At 46.4% G+C, this 25,305-nt stretch overlaps 1 protein-coding gene across 4 annotated transcripts in view; it reads left to right on the top strand.

The window, feature by feature from the left end:
* EXOC1 (exocyst complex component 1) overlaps window positions 1–25,305 on the top strand; it is a 62,048-nt gene that overhangs the window by 9,473 nt on the left and 27,270 nt on the right. For 2 of the 4 annotated variants that reach the window (XM_038769108.1, XM_038769110.1), the window contains exons 2-10: window positions 3,321–3,500; window positions 4,755–4,885; window positions 7,262–7,421; window positions 9,813–9,833; window positions 13,283–13,470; window positions 15,713–15,940; window positions 16,820–16,952; window positions 17,856–17,965; window positions 23,302–23,451. In XM_038769108.1, the coding sequence (XP_038625036.1) occupies window positions 3,377–3,500; window positions 4,755–4,885; window positions 7,262–7,421; window positions 9,813–9,833; window positions 13,283–13,470; window positions 15,713–15,940; window positions 16,820–16,952; window positions 17,856–17,965; window positions 23,302–23,451 (1,245 nt within the window). In that variant the 5' untranslated portion in view covers window positions 3,321–3,376. Of the gene's footprint in view, window positions 1–3,320; window positions 3,501–4,754; window positions 4,886–7,261; window positions 7,422–9,812; window positions 9,834–13,282; window positions 13,471–15,712; window positions 15,941–16,819; window positions 16,953–17,855; window positions 17,966–23,301; window positions 23,452–25,305 lie in introns of those variants that run through there. The other 2 variants (XM_038769109.1, XM_038769111.1) reach the window with 2 other exon arrangements.

The following is a 25,305-nucleotide window of genomic DNA, read 5'->3' on the forward strand; positions in this document are numbered from 1 at the left end:
GCCCCGTACTAGGCGCTTGGGAGAGTACAAAACAACACTAAATGGGCACATTCCCTGCCCACAACGACCTTACAGTCTAGAGGAGGGGAGACAAGAGGTTAATAGGAAGAAATGAATTACAGATATGGACATTAAATGCAGTGGGGCTGGGAAGGGGGATGAAGAAAGGGAGCAAGTCGGGGCAGCGCAGAAGGGAGTGGGAGAAGAAGAAAAGAGGGCTTAGTCAGGGAAGCCCTCTTGGAGGAGAAGGGCCTTCAATATGGCTTTTAATGGGGGGGAGAGTCATTGTTGGATTTGAGGCGGGAGGCCAGAGGCAGGACATGGGTGAGGGGTCAGCAGCGAGATGGTATTTATTGAGTGCTTACTATGTGCAGAGGACCATAGTTGGGAGTGTGCAGCTCAATAGAATTAGCAGACACTTTCCCTGTCCATAACGAGCTTACAGTCCTTGCTAAAAGGTGACAACTAGAGGCCTAGGCAGTGTTCCCTTGTTCCCCCCCTAGACTGGAAGCATGTTGTGGGCAGGGAACAGGTCTACCAACTCTTTTCTGTTGTCCTCTCCCAAGCACTTTGTACAGTGCTCTGCATCATCATCATCAATCGTATTTATTGAGCGCTTACTGTGTGCAGAGCACTGTGCTAAGCGCTTGGGAAGTACAAGTTGGCAACATATAGAGACAGTCCCTACCCAACAGTGGGCTCACAGTCTAAAAGTGGGGGGGGCAGAGAACAAAACCAAACATACTAACAAAACAAAATAAATAGAATAGATATGTACAAGTAAAATAAATAAATAGAGTAATAAATATGTGAAACATATATACAGGTGCTGTGGGGAAGGGAAGAAGGTAAGATGGGGGGATGGAGAGGGGGAAAAGGGGGAAAGGAAGGAAGGGGCTCAGTCTGTGAAGGCCTCCTGCACACAGTAAATGGTCTGGAAATACCACTGATGGTTGATCTTTTAGACTGTGAACCCACTGTTGGGTAGGGACTGTCTCTATATGTTGCCAACTTGTACTTCCCAAGCGCTTAGTACAGTGCTCTGCACACAGTAAGCGCTCAATTAATATGATTGATTGATTGATTGATCACCGTGGAGTCATGGTGCATTACGGTGCACGGTCGTGCACCTGGTGAACACAGGACGTTATGCAGGGAATGGCACCCAGCATTTTGGCTGGCCCGATGGTATATTGGTGGCGGGATGGCTTTGATGAAAATGAAACGGTTTAAATCTCTGGTCAGCCTCAATGCCGTCGCTGTTTTCCACCGAGAGTGCTTTCCTGTCGCTTGACTGAACTCTAATCCGTATTGACACTTTGTTTTTGGAAGGTGCACAGTGCAGATTTTAAAGCGGCCCTACGTTTTGGTATGTTTTCCCGATGAGGTCTGCACACAGTAAGCGCTCAATAAATACGATTGATGATGATGAATCATGATTTATTGACTGTATTTACAAGAAGCAGCGTGGCCTGGTGGAAAGAGCACAGAACTAGAAGTCTGGAGTCCTGGGTTCTAATTCCGGCCCTGCCACCTGTTTATTGTGGGACCTTGGACAAGCCACTTAATTTCTCTGGCTTCAGTTTTGTCATCAGTAAAGTGTGATTTAAATGCCTTCTCTCTCCCTGCCGAATACAATGAACCCAGGCGGGACAGGGACTGTGTTTGATCTGGTTGTAATGTGTCTACCCCAGTGCTTAGTACAGTGCTTGGCACTTAGTAAACCCTCAGATGCTATTATTATCATTTCTGTTATCGCTAGTCAATTGAAACCTACCTCTGAATTTATTGCAAAGGGAACATTTCAGTTAACCAGATTCGTTACAGCCACTTGAGGGATACTTCGCTTTTTTAAGGAGGATGAAAATAATCCTCACCAAAAAACAATTGGCTTTTTGAATAATAAACAACTTATTTCACGCGACAAGCATCCGTATTTTTGCATGTTTTTCTTCAGGCGACAAGCATCCATATTTTTGCATGCTTTTCTTCACGCGACAAGCATTCATATTTTTGCATGTTTTTCTTCGGTCCCCAGCCTGTGTAACTATTAAGAAAATAGTTTCATTATTTCTTGTAATTTCTCTTCAGAAATCTTTGGGTCCAATTGTACTACAGTTTTAGGTAGCACTTAGCACAGTGCTTGGTGCATAGTAAATACATAATAAATGCCATTATTACTACTACAGAGGTTGCGTGAAAAGATCTTAAATTGAAATTGTAGTTTAATATAAAAGATCGAAAACATCGGATATTATCTGCCCTGCTTAGCAGAGGGCAGTTGGTATGGTAAGAAGGTCAGGGGCTGCAAGCTAAAATTAAAAAAAGGCTTAAATGCCAGGCAGTCAGTGGCTTTTATTGAGCACCTGCTTATTGCTAGGCACTATCCTAATCAGTCAGTCAATCAATGGCATTTATTAAGCATTGAATGTGGGCAGAGTACTGCTAAGCTCTTGGGCAAGTACAGTGCAACAGAATTTGCCACCATGCGGTGTGCTTAAATCATTCAAATTCATTCATTCAATCGTATTTATTGAGCGCTTACTGTGTGCAGAGCACTGTTCTAAGTGCTTGAGAAATACAAGTCGACAACATATAGAGACGGTCCCTACCCCAACAACAGGCTCACAGACAACAAAACAAAACATGTAGACAGGTGTCAAAACAGTCAGAATAAGTAGAATTATAACTATATACACACCATTAATAAAATAAATACAGTAGTAAATATATACAAGTAGAACAGAGTAATAAATATGTACAAATATTTACAAGTGCTGTGGGGGGGGGGGGAAGGAGGTAGGGCAGAGGGAGGGAGAGGGGGTGATGGGGAGGGGAGGAGGAGAGGAAAAAGGGGGCTTTAAGGACAAGCTCTGCTATATTACCAAACTGAAAGTGCTAATTTAACAATAATAATAATAATGATAATAATAATAATGGTATTTAAGTACTTACTATGTGTCAAGCACTGTTCTAAACACTGGAGTGGATACAAGCTAATCGGGTTGGCCACAATCTCTGTCCCACATGGGGCTCACACTCTTAATCCCCATTTTACAGATGAGGGAACTGAGGCCCATAGAAGTGAAGGGACTTGCCCAGGGTCACACAGCAGACAAGCGGTGGAGCTGGGATTAGAACCCAGGTCCTTCTGACTCCTGGGCTTTATCCATTAGCCGTGGTGCTCCCCAAATTTGTTCCTCTAATCTAGAGATTAGGCTAGGGCTTTAAAGAATCATTTTAGAACTAAAAAAGTCTCCAGAAACAAAATGGTAATGGGGGGAATCATCCACTGTATTGTTTCTTTCTCCCAACCCTAGATTGGTGATTGCTTTCCGAATCCTGCCGAATCCTTGCATTTTTCAGTTGAGAAAAAATGACCGCCATCAAGCACGCCTTGCAGAGGGATATTTTTACCCCCAATGATGAACGTTTACTGAGCATCGTGAATGTCTGCAAAGCTGGCAAGAAGAAGAAAAACTGCTTTTTATGTGCGACAGGTGGGTAGCCTGGGTGAGGGAAAATATTCTTTTGGAATACAGTGGTGAGGATGGGGATGGTGGGCGGTGGGTGTTTTGGAGGACAAGTCTCCCTTTTAAGTCTCTTCAGTCTCGAGGTGGATGATGTAGATTCATTTTGTTCCTCTGTCCTCCTGGCTTGGGCTGATCCAGAGAAATTTTAGTGACTTCCATGGTGATGTCCATCCCCGGTGCTATAAATTTTGGGTAGGCTTAGATCGTTTTGTACCACAAGGGCCTGGAAACTGCAGTTGGGTAGCCTTGTGGTCCCAGACTGAGCTGGGGAAGCCCAAGGGTGCCAGGAAGGCCAGGATAGAGGCCGAGGCCAGAAGTTGGGATGGGCAGACGGAGGTGGCACCCGTCTAGACTAGCCGGGGGGACACAGGAAGGGCAGAGGGAAAAACTTAGACGGGCAGCCCCATGTGGGACAGGGACTTTGTCCAACCTGATTACTTTGTATGTACCCCAGTGCTTAGTACAGTGCCTGGCGCGTCGTAAGTACTTAAGTACCATTAAAAACCTGCCTCACCTCCCTTCTCCTACCTCACCTCCCTTCTCGCCTTCTACTGCCCAGCCCGCACCCTCCGCTCCTCTGCCGCTAATCTCCTCACTGTACCTCGTTCTCGCCTGTCCCGCCGTCGACCCCTGGCCCATGTCCTCCCCCGGGCCTGGAATGCCCTCCCCCTGCCCCTCCGCCAAGCTAGCTCTCTTCCTCCCTTCAAGGCCCTGCTGAGAGCTCACCTCCTCCAGGAGGCCTTCCCAGACTGAGCCCCTTCCTTCCTCTCCCCCTCGTCCCCCTCTCCATCCCCCCATCTTACCTCCTTCCCTTCGCCACAGCACCTGTATATATGTATATATGGTTGTACATATTTATTACTCTATTTATTTATTTATTTATTTTACTTGTACATTTCTATCCTATTTATTTAGTTTTGTTGGTATGTTTGGTTCTGTTCTCTGTCTCCCCCTTTTAGACTGTGAGCCCACTGTTGGGTAGGGACTGTCTCTATGTGTTGCCAATTTGTACTTCCCAAGCGCTTAGTACAGTGCTCTGCAAATAGTAAGCGCTCAATAAATACGATTGATTGATTGATTGATTGACTGATTGATAAAAAAAGGAAAAAAGGTTGTGGGTCCGTGGAGGAATTTGCGCCGGGGAAGGGCCGTGGCCCCGCTCCCCTGAGGGAACAGGAACGGAGGACCCCGCTGAAACAGATTCTGCCTCTTCCTCAACAGTGACGACCGAGCGTCCGGTGCAGGTGAACGTGGTGAAGGTGAAGAAATCAGACAAGGGCGACTTTTACAAGAGGCAGATCGCGTGGGCCCTCAGGGACCTGGCCGTGGTGGATGCCAAAGATGCCGTCAAAGTAGGTTTGAATTGTTGGGCCTGGGTGGGCGGGCTGTCGGACCCGTGCTCAGCAAGCGTCACCCATTCTAGAAAAAAGTTTCCTGGACTCCAGGCCACATCTCCACCCAAGTCTGATTCTCCTTAATAATCATTGTGTTTTTAAGCATTTTCCAGGTACCAGGCATGAACTAAGTGGCGGGGTAGATACAGGGTAATCGGGTTGGACACAGTCCCCGTCCCACATAGGGCTCCCAGTCTCAATCCCCACTTTACAGATGAGGTAACCGAGGCACAGAGAAGTGACTTGTCCAAGGGCACACAGCAGCCTCTCTGTCCGGCGGCCCACCGATGCTAACGCAGCTGCAGGCGCAGCGGGGGATGCATCTGAATGGGGTGAGGGAAGGGATCCTCAGATGTAGAACGTTTCACTCTCCAGCCTCAGATGAGCCGTCGGCCTCCTTAGGCCTCTGCCCAGAGTTCAAGTTCATTCATTATTTCAACCATATTTATTGAGTGCTTTCTGTGTGCGAAGCATTGTACTAAGCTTTGGGAGAGTACAGTACCACAATAATACATCCTTGGGCGGGAGTGGCTGCCATAGGGCAGGCTCCTGGGCCAGTCAGGAAGCGGCGGGAGGATAATAATAATAATGATCGTTTTTGTTAAGCGCTTACTATGTGCAAAGCACTGTTCTAAGCGCTGGGGAGGATACAAGGTGATTTGGTTGTCCTACGGGGGACTCACAGACTTAATCCCCATTTTGCAGATGAGGTAACTGAGGCACAGAGAAGTGAAGTGACTTGCCTTCGGGGAGAAAAGGCAGCCCTCAGAGCCTCAGGGAAATTTGCACCCTCCTGGTCTTCCGGGCAGGGGAGCCGCGGTAGAGGCCGGGAGCAAATCCCCTCGCCCCGAGTCGGCTGAAATGGGTTGAAGTGGAGCTTTCAAGAAACTTGCAAATTCGACAGAAGTTCGGGAATAGTGCAGAAGTTTGAAAAGGAAAAAAAAAAGCAACCAACCAACCCTCCCAACCCCATAAAACAAGGGAACACCAATCCCAAGGTTTTGATAGTATGATTCCCAGCCTTAGATTCCTAATTTCCGTTTTGGAATGGGCACTTTTTTTTTTCATTTAATTTTTTTCATAGTATTTGTTAAGCGTTTACTATGGGCCAGGCCCTGTACTCAGCCCTGGGTAGATTTATATTACTCTATTACTCTATTTATTTATTTATTTATTTATTTTACTTGTACGTATCTATTCTATTTATTTTATTTGGTTAGTATGTTTGGTTTTGTTCTCTGTCTCCCTCTTTTAGACTGTGAGCCCACTGTTGGGCAGGGACTCTCTCTATATGTTGCCAATTTGTACTTCCCAAGTGCTTAGTACAGTGCTCTGCACATAGTAAGCGCTCAATAAATACGATTGATGATGATGATAGATAGTCCTTCATTCATTCAGTTGTCTTTATTGAGCAGTTACTGTGTGCAAAGCACTGTACTTAGGCGCTTGGGAGAATACAGTATAACAACAAACAGACTCATTCCTGCCCACAACGAGCTCACAGTCTATAGGGGGAGACAGGCATTAATGTAAATTTAATAAATATAAATGAATAGATAAATTATAGCTATAAGATGCATTAGCTGCATTAGATACAAACTAGTCGGGTTGGACACGGTCCCTGACCCACACAGGGCCACCGTCTTCATCCTCATTTTACAGATGGGGGGGAACTGAGGGCCAGAGACATGAAGTGACTTACCCGAGGTCACACAGCAGACAAGTGGCAGAGTCTTAATGGATTTACCCCCTGCCACCTCAGTGACTCTGCCAAGCCTGGGCTTTGGGGTGCTGCCTGGGGAACCCCATCTCCCCCTTCCGCCTCCCCGATAGCCGCCGTACTGGATTTTTTTTCCCCGTTCTTCCTCCGCAGGCCTCTCGGAGATTCGGGTGCTAAATATATATGCAGAGGAAAGGATGAAATTTTTATACCGAACCTAACATTAGCCATTTGTATCACACATTGATCCGTGCGAGCCGAGCCACTGGAACACTCAACTTGATTTTATGGCATTGTGGGAAGAGTTCCCAACCCCGAGCTGATTTCCCAGCAGATTTGGCGGCGGCCGCCAAATGTTCTTCTCAGAGTTCGCGTTGGCAGCAGGGCGAGCCTGCAAACGCCAGTCTGGCCCGTGCATGGTTTGGACTTTCGAGACGATAAGCGGAGTGGCCTAGTGGGTAGTGGATCGTACTTGGGAGAGTACAGTATATCCCCTGCCCACAACGAGCTTATGGTCTAGAGGGAGTCCCCCACCTGGGTTGGGGTGTTTCAGGCTCTCCCGCGTGTGAAAACAAATGGCCCTGTGTTTGTGTTCTGTGTGTGCTTTTCTGCAGGAGAACCCCGAATTTGATTTGCATTTTGAAAAAGTCTACAGGTGGGTGGCCAGCAGCACGGCCGAAAAGAACGCCTTCATTTCGTGCATCTGGAAGCTGAACCAGCGGTATCTCCGGAAGAAAATCGATTTTGTCAGCGTCAGCTCCCAGCTCTTGGAAGGTAAAAACTGAGAGAAATGGATCTGTGTGAAAAAGCCCCTTGTGCCGGTAGATAGCCTGAAGCCCTCGTACGATTTGATCTCGATTATCCCAACCAAGTAGGACGTGGAATTAATCAGGACGTTTTAGCCCAGGGCAGTTGGTGCGTTTAGGACGATGCCTCCTAGAACACATCTTTTGAGCAGGTTAGGTCTGACTAAACAGATAAGGCTTTAATGCAGCCAATTGCAAGAATATGAACAAGGCCAGGTTTACTTATCTTTTTTTTTTTATTAGTCCCAGATTTAAGGCAGCCAGCTGGGGGAGAAAACCAGTCCAAATTAACACCAGTTGATTTTGAATCCTGTGGCTTATTTTGGTCAAAATGGGTGGGAAATCAGAACTACTCTCATCTTCCTCCTCAAGCCCTGATGGTTCCCAGGACCACCGTTGTGTCCTCCCTCCTGGCCCCCCTGCCAGCAGTGGGGGAGACCCCCTCTAGGCTGGGGAACTGGAGACCCCGCAGAATTAGCCCTTGGTGATCCCTCCTCCTTTGGCCTGAAGTCACCATCCACCTCTGGCCCCCCAGGTTGTCCAGCTCAATAACGACACTAATGATCGTCTCGACTTCGCGCTAAGCTCTGGGATCGATAACGGAGAACAATTCAGTCCCTGCCCCAGAAGGGACTCACATCGTAAATACGTGTGGCCCGTAGTCACCCTTTAAATCAGTCAGTCGTATTCATTGAGTGCTTACAGAGTGCAGAGCACTGAACTAAGCACTTGGGTGAGTCCCATATAACATTAGACAGACACATTCCCTGCCCACAGCAAACTTTTTAATGGACTGAGGAGAGTTGGGGGAAACGTATTTAATTAAAGGATTTCAGCTTTTGTTCACGGAGCCGCTCCGATAGTCATCCTTCACTGCAGGATTCCAGGATGAAGATTCCAGGGTGGAGTTTACACCTGACCAAAAATGGCGGGGCGGATTCTGGGGTGAATTCGGGTTTTTTCGCTGTCACACTGAAGTCCCATGTAAATGAAGGTGTCCATGCTGTTGGGATGCCAGTAGGTTTTCTGTGCCCCAAGTGACTTTTTCTGTCCTCGGGAAGGCCATTTTAAGCATCTCTTTACCGTAAATCTTTTCCTTGCCTGTTTTTGAGCACTCCCACCATCGGGCGTGGTGCCCCTTAGACCAACTCTGAACAGGCCATTAATCTTATTTGTTGAGCGCTTAATGTGTGCAGAGCATTGTACTAAGCGCTTGGGAGAGTCTAATATAACAGACACATTCCCCGGCCACAATGAACAATCCGACCTGTGTCAGGGAGAGAAGCTGCCTCCCCAAAACCGATCGATCTCACATGCACTGACCTTACCTTTTATTTTTAAAACTCATCTCCATCACTCCACACCTTAAGTCCCCAAATACATAGGATATTTGCTTCAGTCAATAGTTGGGAGGATCCCAGTGGTCAGCCTGGGGTGAGGTGGACAGAGAAACAATGCCATGTTAGAGTTGGGAAAAGTGAAATTGATTCCACCTCCCTGGTCGTAATCACTTTCTCCCATTCCCAATTCTCCTGCGAGGGTTTGTGAGATATTCCCAGTAATGCAAAGTGGAGAGAATAGTGCACTTAAGAGCGGAACTCGTCATCTGGAGTTTTCCCGTTGGTCCTCTGACTTGGGCATTTGCGTGCTCCTCTTTTTTTAATCTAATCTGAGGCTTGTTGTTTGGATTCCAACAACATAACCGGCTCCTGACGTCTTAACTCGCGTCTGCCTCAAATGCACCCCCGTAATTGCCCGAGCGCCCCGCTGGAGGCTGTGGGAGGGCGATCCATTGTCAAGAAATCACCGTCTAAAACACATGCTCTCTTCATGCCAGGAGAACAGGACTAAACCTGGGAAAAGTCGCAGGTGGTCGAATAATAAGAAGACCCTCTTAGTGTTGACTGGGTGCGAGGTTGTCCCTCGGGGAGCCGCAAGCGTCATACCGAAAATTCCGGTAGGGAACGAAGAAACAAGGGGGAAAGTACGAGTGAAATCATTTTGCAGTCAGCATCAGAAAAATCCTTTAGGAGAAAAATGTATTTTGGAACCCATTTTACTCTGCGGAACCTGGCCTTCTGGTTGAATCGAATATTGTCTTAAAACATGCCACTGCCACACAATTCCGACCGCAATCTTCGGTCAGTCGATGGTACTTACTGAGCACTTCTTGTGTGCAGAGCACTGTACTAAGCGCTTGGGAAAGGACAGTACAACGGAGTTGGTCGCACTTCCCCTGCCCACAGCGACGGTACTTTAATAACGGTTTTTTTTAAAGCATTAAACCTGTTTGTTCTCTGCTCAGCTAATATCCTCTGCTTCCTTTCCTATGCTTTTCTTGTACCTTTTAACTCTGCAGAACTGCCTAAAGTTACAGAAGGTGCGTAACACCTTTTCTTTTTTAATTTTCCTCCTCCTCCGTCAACGTGGCCGTTTATCATTCGTTGGTCTTTGTATCGTCGGCTGCATATTTTATGAGGCGGCGTGCCGGGGGACCCATTCCATAATCAGAGTGCTCAGTGCAGGATCAAGTCTGACGGTATTTCCATTATTAGCCTCCGAAGGGTAGTTGCTCTCTGAAGAGATTACTGCCTTAACAGTCCTACGTGACGGTTTGATTTCCCTCTATAAAATAAAAATGAACTCTGCGATACGGTTACCGGTTCAGCGGTGCCTGCGTCGCCGGAGATCACATTTATCATCCTCGCCTGCCACAGCCCACTTTCCCTCCGTTTCTTCTCCTCCGCCGGGAAAATCCGTTCAGAATCGGCCTCGTCCACACCGGCTCTCGAATCGGATGGAAGTTTTCATTCCGGTTCCTTCCCCGATCCCAGCTGGGCGCGTCCGGCAGGCGTGAGGGAAGGAGTTGGACGTTGTGTTCCCCGGGCAAACCAACCAGTTGTGACCATATCCTCCTCGTTGGAAAGCGATGTTTCCGTGTCACACCCCGTGTGCCACAGCTTGGCCTGGTGGATAGAGCAAGGGAGTCAGAAGGACCTGGGTTCTAATCCCGGCTCTGTTACTTGTCTGCCATGGGACCTTGGGCAGGTCACTTCACTTCTCTGGGCCTCAGTTCCCTCATCTGTCAAATCCTCAAATGAGGATTAAGAGTACGTGCCCCATGTGGGACAGGGACTGCATCCAACCTGATCGGTATGTATCTGCCCCAGTGCTTCTTGACACATAGAAGGGCTTAACAAATACCATTATCATTATTATTAATAATAATAATAAAAGGCCGAGGCAAATCATCCGTCGTTTCCAAGCTGAGACTCTGGTCAGATGCAGGCAGTGACTCCTGATTTTTCATGGCTCTAACTACCCCTCACAGAACCTGACCCCGTCCTAAATATTGTCTCCCTGACTGGGGATTCCCAAGAACACCATCAGAGGCACCAGATAATCCCGAACTGTTTTTTTATAACGGACAGCGGAGGCCTCGTAGTTGCCCAAACAGATGGTTTCTTCGGGGAGAAATTGCTTTCCCAAAGGGAGCACCATTGACCTTTGTCTCGACTTCAGTCTCTGAATTTCTGAGCATCATTCAGAAATCATTCTCCTCTCCTCCCGCCCTTCCCAAAGAATTGAAATTTCCAGTCTGTTCCAAACTCGATGCCTTAAGTATCACGTATCCTGAGGAGGTTTTCATTATTCTCATTGTGGTATTTATTAAGCCCTTCCTTTGGGCCGAAACCCTGTAAACTAAGCCCTGGGGAAAATACAGGCAATCAGATCTGACACAGTCCCTGTCCCACATTTCAAGTGACATCATTTCTCCGCTCCAGCCCCTTGCTGTAGAAGCCGGAAAGAAGGAATCGATCAACCAGTGGTATTTACTGAGTACTTACTGGGTGGAGACCCTTGTACTAAACTCTTGGGAGAGCACAACAGAATAGGTCCACGTGTTCCCAGAAGTCTTAAAGCCACTGATACGTTCATAAAGAAAAATGGATTTGACCATTTGGAGAGCCCAAAGACACAATGCAACTTTTAGAATCAACTAGAGATTGACTCTAGAAGTCGCATGGCCTAGTGGATAGAGCCCCAGCTTGAGTTCTGATCCTGGCTCGGCCGCTTGTCTGCTGTGTGACCTTGGGTAAGTCATTTCAGTTCTCTGGGCCTCAGTCACCTCATCTGTAAAATGGGGATTAAGACTGTGAACCCCCATGTAGGACAGGGACTGTGTCCAACCGGATCATATTGTAGCGCTTAGAACAGTGCCTGGCATAGTAAGCACTTAACAAGCACTTAGTACAGTGCTCTGCACACGGTAAGCACTCAATAAATACGATTGAATGAATGAATAACAAATACCATTAAAAAAAACCCAAAATAACCGACAGCATCAGGGTTCTTTTCTAACACTTGGGATTTTATCCGTCGGTCTTTTTGCCAGTGGACCTGATTATCTTGTATTTACCCCAGCACTTAGAATGGTGTTTGGCACGTAGTGCTCGACAAATACCATTGTCATTATTTTTGTTGTTGTTGTTGCTGTTGTTGATATAAACCAAGAAGGCAGGAAAATGGTGGGGTTCGTTTTCCAACCCTTGAGAAAAGGACAAGCCGAGGCTACAGGTGTCCCGGCCGGTCCCGCTTCACCTGTCTCTCCCATCTTCATTCATTCGTTCATTCAGTCGTAATTACTGCGTGCAGAGCACTGTACTAAGCGCTTGGGAGAGTGCAGTACAACAGTAAACAGACGCCTTCCCTGCTCACAACAAGCTCTTCAGAGTGCTTTGTTAAAGTGTAGTCTTAACGTAGCTTTTCGTGTTGACGTCGTTTTGGTACACTGCGAAGCCCGCCTCTCCCATTCTGCTACCGCTGGTAATAATTGTGATATCTGTTAACCACTTACTACGTTCCAGGCACTGTACTAAGCGCTCGGGTGAATGCAAGCAAGTCGGGTTGGACACAGTCCCCGTCCCACGTCGGGCTCACAGTCTCAATTCCCATTTTGCAGATTAGGTAACTGGGCCCCAAAGAAGTGAAACGACTTGGCCAAGGTCACACAGAAGACAAGTGGCAAAGCGGGGATTAGAACTCATGATGTTCTGACCCCCAGGCCTGTGCTGTATCCACTGTGGTGGGTGCTTCTCTAGGCCACTCCTGAACTGGGCTCCTTTCAGCCACTCTTAGAGTCTGAGGGGACAAATTCATTCAGTTGTATTTACTGAGCGCTTACTGTGTGCAGAGCAAGTCTGCACTTGGGAAGTACAAGTTGGCAACATATAGAGACGGTCCCTACCCAACAATCAGTCAATCAATCAGTCGTATTTATTGAGAGCTTACTGTGTGCAGAGCACTGTAGTAAGCGCTTGGGAAGTACAAGTTGGCAACATATAGAGACAGTCCCTACCCAACAGTGGGCTCACAGTCTAAAAGGGGGAGACAGAGAACAAAACCAAACATACTAACAAAATAAAATAAATAGAATAGATATGTACAAGAAAATAAATAAATAGAGTAATAAATATGTACAGACGTATAAACAGTGGGCTCACAGTCTAGAAGGGGGATACAGACAACAAAACAAAACATGTGGACAGGTGTCAAGTCATCAGAATAAATAGAAGTAAAGCTAGATGCACATCATTAACAAAATAAATGGAATAGTACATATGTACAAGTAAAACAGTAATAAATCTGTACAAACATGTATACAGGTGCTGTGGGGAGGGAAAGGAGGTAGGATAGGGGCGATGGGGAAGAGGAGAGGAAAAAGGGGGCTCAGTCTGGGAAGGCCTCCTGGAGGAAGTGACAAATGGTGATCCCTTGCTTCTCAATGACCTTGGTTAAATTTTCCCCTTCCCCCCCTCCAACTCCAAGAATCCGTTCCCAGCGGCGAGAATCAGAGTGTGGCCGGAGGGGATGAAGAAGCGGTCGACGAGTACCAGGAGCTGAATGCCAGGGAAGAGCAAGACATCGAAATCATGATGGAAGGATGCGAGTACGCCATCTCCAACGCCGAAGCTTTTGCAGAGAAGTTATCCAGGGAGCTGCAGGTGCTCGACGGGGTAAGGATGGCTTGGGAGATAGGAACGACTGGCATGAAATGGACTGGACTGGGAACCCGGACCACAGTCCTAGTTGACCGTCCCTGACCCTCTCTCTCTGGACACGGTCAAGTGTTTCAGAGCCAGCAAGCTGAATGAGTTCTCAGTGCCCTCCGACGTTAGGCGGGCACCGGGAGGCTTCGAGGCGGAGTTTCCTCAAAACCCCCACTTTCCCCCTGCCTTCCTAACCTTTGGAGTCTCATTTTGTTCAGGAGGGAAAGCTGACCAAACTCCGGGTCCAGATTGGGTGAATTGGGAGTCCATTCATTCATTCAATCGTATTTATTGAGTGCTTACTGTGTGCAGAGCACTGGACTAAGCGCTTGGGAAATACAAGTCGGCGACATATAGAAACGGTCCCTCCCCAACAACGGGCTCACAGTCTAGAAGGGGTAGACTGACAACGAAACATGTAGACAGGTGTCAAAGTCGTCAGAACAAATTGAATTAAAGCTATAGGCGCATCTGCCCCCGAGCCAGAGTAAGATATGACGTTTTGGAAAAGTGAATTTTACTCTCTAGAAGCCATAGAGTGATGGAGAGCAAAAGCCAATTAGGACACTTGAGAGCCTGAGATAGCTAGAGGAAGGAGTCAAGGGTCATTTTTCCCCATTTCGGACCTGACAGGGAGGTGGTTTCCAGGGAATATTTGAATTCACCCTTTGAAAATCTTCTTGGCTCAGACCACTGGTTATGCACAGGATAGAGTCTCCTGCACTACAAATTTAATGCCGACTCTGCCCAGGGAAATTTAACGAGAACAGATATAAACGGTTTTCCTATGAATAAGTAAAGCGATTTTGTTTGCTCCGGCTTTTGGTGTGTGTTCTGCCACAGCGTGTGTTTTCATTCATTCATTCAATCGCGTTTATTGAGCACTTACTGTGTGCAGAGCACTGTACTTCACTGCACGATTTGGGTAGAACGTTGTTGGAATTTAGGGGAACGTGCTTCCCCGAACTCACGTCCATCTTGCTAGAACACCGTCCATTAGTCTCATATCTAGACTTAGCTCTTTATGGACCAGGAACGTGTCTGCTAATTCTGTTGTATTAGAGTCTCCCAAGCGCTTAGTACAGTGCTGTGCACAAAATAAACACTCAATAAATACCATTGATGGATTGATGGATAAGTCAGTGTGAGCAGATGCAGTGTAGGAGGAAGCAGGTTTGTAATAATAATAATAATAATGGTATTAAGCGCTTACTATGTGCCCACATGTGGTGTCGGTCGAGGCGTGATTTTCCCAGAATCCAGGGTTCTTCTGGAGCATAGCAACTAGGAAGAGAACAAAAACAGTTTACCAGAATCTGAAAGCCAAGGAATGGAGTGAAGAAGCGGTAACGATATTGAGGTTCCTGGGTCAAAATGCAGATTAGGGATATATGTATAAGCAGGTTGATCGATCAATCCACAAGTGGTATTTATTAAGCACTTCCCGTGGGCGGAACACTATACAAAGAGGTTGGGAGAGTGTGATACAGTGGAGTCGGTAGACGCGGTCCTTGCCTACAAGGAGCTTTCAGTCTCCAGGGGAGACAGACTTTAAAATAAATTATCATCATCATCATCAATCGTATTTATTGAGCGCTTACTATGTGCAGAGCACTGTACTAAGCGCTTGGGAAGTACAAGTCGGCAACATATAGAGACAGTCCCTACCCAACAGCGGGCTCACAGTCTAAAAGGGGGAGACAGAGAACAAAACCAAACATACTAACAAAATAAAATAAATAGAATAGATAATGTACAAGTAAAATAAATAAATAGAGTAATAAATATGTACAATAAAATTCCAGAAAAGGGGGAAATAGAAGAGTATCGGGATGTATACAGAAGGGCAGAATGGTAGAGTAGAAGGATGAGTACATCAATCAATCAGTCGTATCTGGTGAGCACTTATTGTGTGCAGAGAACTGTACTGAGCGCTTGGGAGAGCATAATACAACAGAATAACAGAGTTGGTAGACACGTTCCTTGGCCACAAGGAGCTTACAGTCTAGAGGACTAGTTTAGACTAGATATAAGTGTTGTATGGGTGCTTAAGTGGAAAAAAAGAGGGGAAATGAGGGCTTTGGCAGGGAAGACCTCTTGGAGGAAGTGCGACTTTAGGAGACGATCCGGTGATGAAGACTGTATTGGCTCCACCCGGTCTGCTTGGTCGGTGTACCTCAGGGATTCATCTGGGATCGTCTTCCCGTAGGCAAACATCCAGTCCATCATGGCCTCCGAGAAGCAGGTGAACATCTTGATGAAGCTCCTGGACGAGGCGCTGAAGGAGGTGGACCAGATCGAACTGAAGCTCAGCAGCTACGAGGAGATGCTTCAGAGCGTCAAGGAGCAGATGGACCAGATCTCCCAAAGCAACCACTTAATTCACCTCAGCAACACTAATAACGTGAAGCTCTTATCCGAGATCGAGTTCCTCGTGGTGAGTGTGTGTGTCCCTCAGACGTCACGGTGAAATGCAAGATGCCAGCGGAGAGACCGCGGGCCCGGGAGTCCGAAGACCTGGGCTCTAATTATTCAGTCGGTCGGTCGTATTCATTGAGAGCTTACTATGTGCAGAGCACTGTACTAAGCACTTGGGAGAGTACAACAGTAAACAGGCACATTCTCTGCCCACAACGCGCTTACACCTCTCCGTGCCTCAGTTCCCTCATCTGCAAAATGTTCTGCTACTTAGACTGTGAGCCCCACGTGGGACCTGATCATCTTATAATCCACTCTCAGCGCTTAGTACAGTGCTTGGCACAGAGGAAGCACTTAACAAATACCACAATTGTGATTGTTATGCTCATCATTGCATGGAGTAAGCCCTTAATAAATGCCAGAGTTATTACTATTGTCATTATTATTATTGTGGTAATAATAATTATTGGGATAATTGTATTGTAATAATAATAATAATTACTGTGGTATTTGTTACGTGCTTACTGTGTGCCAGGCACTGTACTAAGCGTTGGGATAGATACAAGCAAATCGAGTTACAGTCCCTGTCCCACACAGGGCTCACATTCTCAATCCCCATTTTACAGATGAGGCAGCTGAGGCACAGAGCAGCAAAGTGACTCGCCCAAGGTCACACAGCAGACGTGGTGGAGTCAGGATTAGAACCCATGACCTGCCGGCTCCTGGGCCCACGCCCTGTCCGCTACACTGTGCTGCTTCCCTGTGTTATCAAGTCTTTATCCCTAATCTGAGAGGGGCCGAGAGACTAGCCCTGGTGATTTAGTGAGATGATTTCAGAAACTCAGCGGGCCGCGGAGTTAAGATTAGCTCTGAAACGCGTGCCGGCTTCGCATTCCAGAACCATCTGGATTTGGCCAAAGGTCACATAAAAGCCCTGCAAGAGGGAGACCTCGCCTCGTCCCGGGGCATCGAGGCCTGCACCAATGCAGCCGACGCGCTCCTGCAGTGTATGAACGTGGCCCTTCGACCAGGTAAGGCTGACTGAACCATAACCCAGGCCTTCTCCCTCGTCCTCTCCGTCACCCCTGAGTTTTGCCTCCCTGTTAGTGAGATGCAGGAGTGTTTCACCTTCGAAGGAAAATCTTCAGAGAGAGCAGGCAGAGCTGAGGCGCGGGCAGAAGTGGGAGATGGGCCACTGACAATTTTGCATTAATCGATCCTCGTGTTTATTAAGCGCTTACTGTGGGCAGGGCACTGTGCTGAACACAAAATGGTAAACACATTCCCTGTCCACAAAGAGCTTACAGTCTAGAGGGGAAGACGAACACTGATAGAAGTTAATTATGGATATGAACAGGAGTGCTTTCGGGCTGGGGGGCGGCGCAGAAGGGAGTGGAAGAAGAGGAAACGAAGTCTTAGTCAGGGAAGGCCTCTTGGAGGAGATGTGCCTTCAATAAGGCTTTGAAGGCGGGAAGAGTGATCATCTGTCAAACAGAAAGAGGGATACGTTAGCATCTGTTCCCCCCCTAGTCTTCTTGCATTTTAAAAAATGGTATTCATTGAGCACTCAACTTTGTGCAGAGCCCTGTGCTAAGCGCTTGGGAAAGTACAGTTCATTGAGGTGGTAGATATGATCCCTGCCCTCAAGAAGTTTACAGTCTGGAGAGGGGACAGGCATTCGAGCAAATTACAGATTGGGGGACTAGCAAAGTAGAAAGGTAAGTGCCATCGTGCCGTGGGGCTAGCTAGCTACCTGAATCAAATAAGCAGACGAGCGGGTGAAATTTTCATCCCTTGCAAATCAGGTCCACTGCATTTCTGCTTCCCCCAGGCAGGTAAGGGGTTGCTCCTTTTAAATCGGACATCCACACCTTCTCCCGCCTAGAGGGGGTCCCCTCCAGTAGAGGCCCAACGGAAATGTGTTCCGCTTTCAGGTCACAACATGCTCCACGCCGTCAAACAGCAGCAGCAGCGGTTCGGCGACCTGCGGGAACAGTTCTCCCGGAGACTGGCCAGCCACCTGAACAACGTTTTCGTCCAACAGGTAACCCTGGGGGGCCTGCTGATTGCGAGGGACCGGGACGAGGCCGTCAGTGAAGGCAGTTCGCCCGGGGCCAATATGGTGTAGCCGAAAGGCCAGTTAACCCAATCTCACGCAACCGAGTGGCCAGTGATAATAATGATGTTTGGTAGGCGCTTACTATGTGCCAAGCACTGTTCTAAGCACTAGATAGGGTCAGAGGCCAGTCGGCTCATGTCAGAAAAAGTCCAGCTCCCAAACGCCCCGGGGAGAGGGAAAGGAGAGCCACCCTGATCCTGTTTCGGGCCAGCTCGATCCCGTCAGTTTTATCCGGGGCCCAGAGAGGATTTGGGCCCCAGGGCTGTATCGCTGGCCTTCTAGACCTACCCTAGCCCATTTTCTTTCCACAGAACCAAGGGAGCAGCTATTGGAGTGCCTGTTAGAAATCAAATTAGGCGCCCTGAATGACCAGAACAGGCTGCAGTGTTAGTCGGGGAGGGGACCGGGGTGACAATCTTCGGGGTGGTTTTCGCAAAGGTCTCAAGCTGTAACGGAAGTGGGGGACCCTGTTCGAAACTGTCTTTTTTCTGACTTTTAGGGGGGAAAAAGCATCTCGTCTTGCTTTAGTTCCTTTGGACACAGCACGGTCTCTCCTCCACTCTTTGAAAAGCCCTCCGGGTGGTTGGCCTTCTTCCACGTGTAGCTTGTCAGTGTTCTAAAACCATTGCCTTCTGCTCTTTTCTCTCCACCTAGTTTACCCAAGCTCTCCTCCAGCTCTATAACAGGCCCTACTCTCTTGCGGTTTCCGTGAGTACTCCGGGCTTGGCTCAGTTTTCTCTAATTCGCCCCACGTGGTTTCCTAAAGCTTTCTCACCCTCCTGCCGAGAAGCCAAGCAGCTTTTACCAATACATAACCCTGGCAGAGCCCAGTGGGGGCTACCAAATAATCACCCACTTGGAGGCTTCCAGTCTCTGCCCGGCCTGGTGGCTTTGCTGTGGGACGGTTGGGATCTGAGGCCTGGGATAATCCTGCTGGACTTCTTTTCTCTCTCTCTTTCTTTCTTCTTCTCTTCCATGGGGGTGAAAGTGGTAAATCCTCTGGGGTGGCATCACAGAGCCAAAGAAAAGGGGCGATTGCGGGTCTCCAGGCGTTCCTTAAATGCCCAGTTCTGTTGGGCACAGGGCGTGTCTGTTGTTCGTGGCCCCAGCAAGCAGGGCCCATTGGTAGGAGAAGCTGGGTGACTTAGAGGCTAGAGCCCGGGCCTCAGAGTCACAAGGATCTGGGTTCTAATCCGGACTCTTCCACTTGTCTGCTGTGGGACCATGGGCAAGTCACTTCACTTCTCTAGGTCTCAGTTACCTCGTCTGTAAAATGAGGATTAAGAGTGTGAGCCCCATGTGGGGCAGGGACTATGTCCAACTCAGTTAACTTGTATCTACCCCAGCTCTTAGAACAGTGCTTGGCACATAGTAAGCATGTAAGTACCATCATTATTATTATTATGTCATCTGCCTAACGGCTTACCCTTATCCCTTGGCTCAGAACAAGCCTTTGATATGCAGTTCCCCAAAGAATCCCAATACAGCAACATGCCCATTTGAGGATTTTTTTAAATGGTATTTGTTAAGCGCTTAATATGTTCCAGGCACTGTACTAAGCACTGGGTAGCTATGTTAAGAAACATAAAAAATCTAGTTTAATAATCCATAAATCATGTAAATATGTTCTGATAATGAAAGATTTTGCATTGGATTTCCTTGGGTACATGTGCAAATAATAATAATAGTAATTGTGGCGAGGGCCAAGCACGATGCTGAAAGCTGATACAATCAGCTTGGTCACGGTCCACGTCTAAGGAGCAGGGAGAAAAGATATTTAATCCCCATTTTAGAGATGAGGAAACCGAGGCACTAAGAAACCAAGCCCAAGGTCAAACAGCAGGCAAGTGGCAGAGGCAGGATTAGAACTCAGGTCTCCGGACTCCCAGTTCCATGTTCATTCTGCTTTCACATCTTATTCAGCAAAAAGACTCCTTGGGCTAACACACCAGAGCTTCATTAGCAATAGATGTTTGTCTGGGATAAATTGAAATAGCCTTTAATTTTCCTTTTCAAGTTAGTCAAAATAGTTCAGAGGGAAGGGAAGGAAACTTCTAAGCCAAGAGGAACTTTGTAGAGTTCTCCCCAAGCAATTAAAATTCAATAATGGGAAACTGCTGAATGGGGACCTTCCCAGGTGTTAGAACACTCAGTTTTCAAACAGCGTAATCCCGTTGAGTTTTCTTAAATTTATTCCACCCTTCTCTTTGAGTGAATCTATAAAATAGGTTTGCTAGGTTAACATTCCTTTCTTTCTGGTTAGTTTCTGACCCTCTTTTTCTCCTCCATCATTTAAACAGAAACCTTCTTCTCTGTAGAGTTTTCTTTAATCAAATTGGTCTTAGTGAATGGTCAAGATTTGAAGATAACGTGAGCCAAAAATCTAATTGAAATAACTAATTTGGTGGGTACAAGGTATCATGGGTTTATAGGCAATATTGTTTTTAGAGTCTGCTTTTTAATTATGTAACTCACATTTTAATTTTCACGAAAGGCATTATTTTAATTGGACGGGAAATTTGTATTGTGAATCTAGTTAATGTTAACTACTAGTACTAATAATAATTGGAATTTGTGAAGTGCTGTCTATGTGTCAAGCGCTGTTCTAAGCACTGGGGTTATCCTACCTACAAGTTAGGTAGGATATAGCCCCTTTCCCACATGGTACTTATATCCTGAGTTATACAGCAGTGTATTAAGTCAGAATGGAGGATCTATTCTTTAATTTTCCTTTTCAAGTCAGTCAAAATAGTTCAGAGGGAAGGGAAGGGAAACTTCTAAGCCAAGAGGAACTTTGTAGAATTCTCCCCAAGCAATTAAAATTCAATAATGGGAAACTGCTGAATGGGGACCTTCCCCGGTGTTAGAACACTCAGTTTTCAAACAGCGTAATCCTGTTTTCTGAAATTTATTCCACCTTTCTCTTTGAGTGAATCTATAAAATAGGTTTGCTAGGTCTATTGACTACATGTTTCAGCACACCAGGTCTGTTCTCCCAGAAGGAGCATGGCCTAATGGAAAGAGCACATGTCTGGGAGTAAGAGGACCTAAGTTCGAATCCCAGTTCCACCAATTACTTGCTATGTGACCTTGGGCAAGTCGCTTAACTTCTCCGTGCCTCAGTTACTTCATCTGCAGAATGGGGATTCAGCGCCTGTTCTCCCTCCAAATAGGACGGGCTGTGTCCAACCAGAGACTGTAAGCTCACTGTGGGCAGGGAATGTGTCTGTCATATTGTTCTATAATACTCTTCCAAGTGCTTAGTACAGTGCTTTGCACACAGAAAGTGCTCAATAAATACCATAGATTAATTAATTTGTATCTATCCCCAAACTTAGAACAGATTGGCACATAGAAAGGGCTTAACAAATTCCATTAAAATAACAATAATAATAATAATAATGATTGTTTTCTCTGCGTGTTTTGGTGTGAATGCCATTGGGGAATTGCATGCATTGGACCAGAATGTGGTAGGATGTCAGAAGAAACAGCCATGCATTTGTGTGCCGTGTTGGTGCAAGTGTGCATTCGCCTCGACACAGGGTTCATCGGCAGAACTTTTGCAGTTCGCAGCTATCAGTCATCAGTGACTTTTCTTGGGCTTTCTGGCGTCAGGGAGATTTCTGAATGGAAGAACCTGACCAATTCGACCTGAATTTTTCCTTTGCTACTAAGCCAAGAGGACTTTTATAGCTTAAGAACCATTCCGATGAGCAAATTTTCGCCCAGAATCCAATTTTCTCGGCCTGCCATAGTTAGCAGTGCCTCTGCGGGGATTTGAAATCATCTGTCGTGGTAGAATGGGCGTTATTTCATGAAGGTTTATATTTTTACTGGATCTTCCACAAGAGTTATGATCCTATACCACCTATAGCGGGACACTGAATGGAAATTAATTTGATGTCAATGTCTGTAGTGTGACCCCATTCTAAGGACAAGGAGGAAAAAGAAATGGTCAACTCTTGAACCCTTACTTAGTTCCCAGAGGGATAAAATGAGATGGCATGTTGATGTGCTTTGATAGCAGAGCCTTTCTTTTAATACGTTCCTCTAAACTCTTGATAAGAGGGATTTATTAGTTTACAGTAGGAAGCATTGATTTGACACTGGCACGTCTTTGTCTTCTGTTTTTAACATCGTGTTCAGCGCGCATTTGTTGTTTAACGTGACCTTCCCTGTTGTTTCAGCGGAATCTGAGCATATCAGAGAGCAGAAATAGGGAAATGTGTATTCCAAACGCTGAATTAGTTGACTCCCGCCACAAACACATATCTTCTGTTAATGTTAGTCTAACGCAGGTAGCAGAAGAATTGGAAAACGTTAGATGAGTGCAACATTGTATTCTTTGGAGTATTTTGCATTGAATTATTAATATAAACTATAGCTGCAGTGATGTCATTTAAAAGACATTGCTTTAAGCTCGGTGGAGTGGTTTCCATTATAATTTAGAATGCTGCTGGAGAATGAAACAAACTGCTAGCTACTCTTTAACTTCTCCAGCTTCGACTGTTTGAATTCAAATTTACATTTTATAACCGCTTTTTCTTTCTTTTGCAAAGTTTGTCTGTGCTCTGTGATGGAGGTGGGCAGCCATTTAAGCTGAAGAATCACCTAGCAAATTTCCAGTTGTATAGAGGGCCACCCCTGGATTCCTCCTGGCTGTCAGAGTGAAGAGTATTTTTATTATTATTATTATTTATTTAATGGTATTTGTTGTGCTTGCTAGGTTCCAGGCACGGTATTAAGCCTTGGGGTAGAGACAAGATAATTGGGTCACTGTCACTGTCCCACATGGGGCTCACAGTCTTAATCCCCGTTTTGCAGATGAGGGAACTGAGGCCCACGTGAAGTGGTTTGGACTGTGTCTGACCCAATTATCATATATCTACCCCGGCCCTTAGAACAGTGCCTGGCACATAGCGCTTAATGGATACTTTTTTTTAAAAAAAAAAGAGAGAAGGAGTGGATCTGGGTGGATTGTGAAGGACACAGATGACTGCTTTGTCAGGCCAACTAATCCTGCTTTCTCCTTTCTCACCTTGTTTAAAAGAAATGTTTTATCAAGTGCCACCCTTCCCAGGTGGCAACTGCTTCAAAAGCAAGGGCATCTAGTCTGGTTTTCCTGCATCCCTTCCCGCTGGCTCGACACGAAGTGACCAGGAGCGAGGTTGCCGATCAGCAGGGATGATTTTTTTCTTTTTTTTTTTTTTTGCCATCGTCCACATCCAGGATTGATATTGATCCCTCATCTTTCCCCCCAGGGCCACGACCAGAGTTCCACTCTGGCCCAGCACTCCATCGACCTGACCTTACCCAACCACCACCCGTTCCACAGAGACCTACTGCGCTACTCCAAGCTGATGGAGTGGTTGAAGAGTACCGATTTCGGGAAATACGAAGGCCTCACCAAGGTTGGTATCTGTTCGGAGGCTTCTGGCCTTTTGTCTTGCTAGGTGCTAACCTTTTTACTATTCTATTTACTTTGTTAATGATGTGCATCTAGCTTTACTTCTATTTGTTCTGACGACTTGACATCAGTCCCCATGATTTGTTTTGTTGTCTGTCTCCCCCTTCTAGACTGTGAGCCCGTTGTTGCATAGGGACCGTCTCTATATGTTGCCAATTTGTACTTCCCAAGTGCTTAGTCCAGTGCTCTCCACACAGTAAGCGCTCAATAAATACGATTGAATGAATGAATGAATGAATAAGGGAGCCCCGTAGGGCCAAAAGGCGCATTATCACAGCTCAAACGGGGTTCGCGGATTGGGAAAAGTTTATCCAGCAACATTAGCCTGTTTGGTTATAGCAGATCATGGGGTCTGAGGGAATGGTCGTCCATGAGGGGCGACTGACCCATGAGGAGTCGTATTTATTGAGTGCTGACTGTGTGCAGAGCACTGTACTAAGCGCTTGGGAAAGTACAATATAAAAACAGAACAGACACATTCCCTGCCTACAACGAGCTTACAGTTGGGAGGATTGTAAATACCTTGTAAATACAAGGTAATCAGGTTGGACACAATCCATGTCCCACATGGAGCTCACGGTCTCAGTCCCCATTTTACAGATGAGGAACTGAGGCCCAGAGAAGTGAAGTGACTTGCCCAGGGTCACACAGCAGACAAGTGGTGGAGCCAGGACTGGAACCCAGATCCTTCTTACTCCCAGACTTGTGCTCTGTCCACTAGCCCACACTGCTTCTCTTGCCTGGGTACGGTAAGGCAACTACAGTTATCAGTGTCAGTTATCTGGGCTCTAAATTTTCTTTGTCTCTAAATTGGGACTAACGTTTTTTCCATACAAAACTCACTTTTATGAACCCTGATTTCGCGTTCGGGGAAGTTTGCCCTTCCCAGAATGAAAGAGCAATTTATTTAGTAATAATTCTCAATTGCATGGTGAAACCTACAAGGTTTGCGGGCCCGACTACACATTCAAAAAAAAAAAAATGTATAAACTCACCTATATTTTTGAAAACCAAAGAAAATCCAATTTTGCATGAGCTATGATCATGATCAGCTGTGATTTAAGTTGAGAAACTCAGTCGAAGCAGAAGTGATGGAATTGTTGAAGTCATATGTCTCTGGAAACCACAGATAAATTGCCCCTGCTGCCAATTCCAGTCTCCGGGACAAACTCTCCTCAAAAACATTTTGGTTGTTGGATCTGGGATCTAAAAATGAGTCACAAAATCTATTGCCCTACATAGAGGGAGAGAGGATGATCTCTTTCAAGGCATTCTTTTAAATGGAGATGATGCTTTTTGTGCTTCGGAGTCGCAGCCTTCAGGGAGAAAAGTATTACATTCTCTGTAGCCACCAGGATGCTGCTCTCGGTAAGATAAGACCCTTCCCTGCAGACAAATTCGTTTTTAAGAAGCTTGTGATGGGTGGCAGGCCCTCATTTTTTATAACCGTTCTCCCCACGATTTTCTAAAGTTCAGTACCTCGATTCCTAAGGTCTTTTGCCCATACGCAGTTTCTTTTCCCCCTTAGCGCAGCCCCCTTAAATATCAGGGAGAGGGATCCCTCTGGGTTTGTCTTTGGCTCAACTCAGCTCCGAGTTGGGACTCAGCCTGTGGGAAACTTTTTTATTACTGGAATTCTTGGCCTCTTGGAGCTTTAGAAAAGGATCCAGGGTTTAAATAATTAAATGTAGACCCTAACTCTAGAGGAGGTTTTGTGGCAACAAGTGATTTTGCTTCCCCCCAGTGAATATTCAAATAAGCAAGTTAATCAATAAAGCTTTTTGCTTAATTGTGTTGT

Source organism: Tachyglossus aculeatus, chromosome X5, assembly GCF_015852505.1.
Source record: "Tachyglossus aculeatus isolate mTacAcu1 chromosome X5, mTacAcu1.pri, whole genome shotgun sequence".
Lineage (NCBI taxonomy): Eukaryota > Metazoa > Chordata > Mammalia > Monotremata > Tachyglossidae > Tachyglossus > Tachyglossus aculeatus.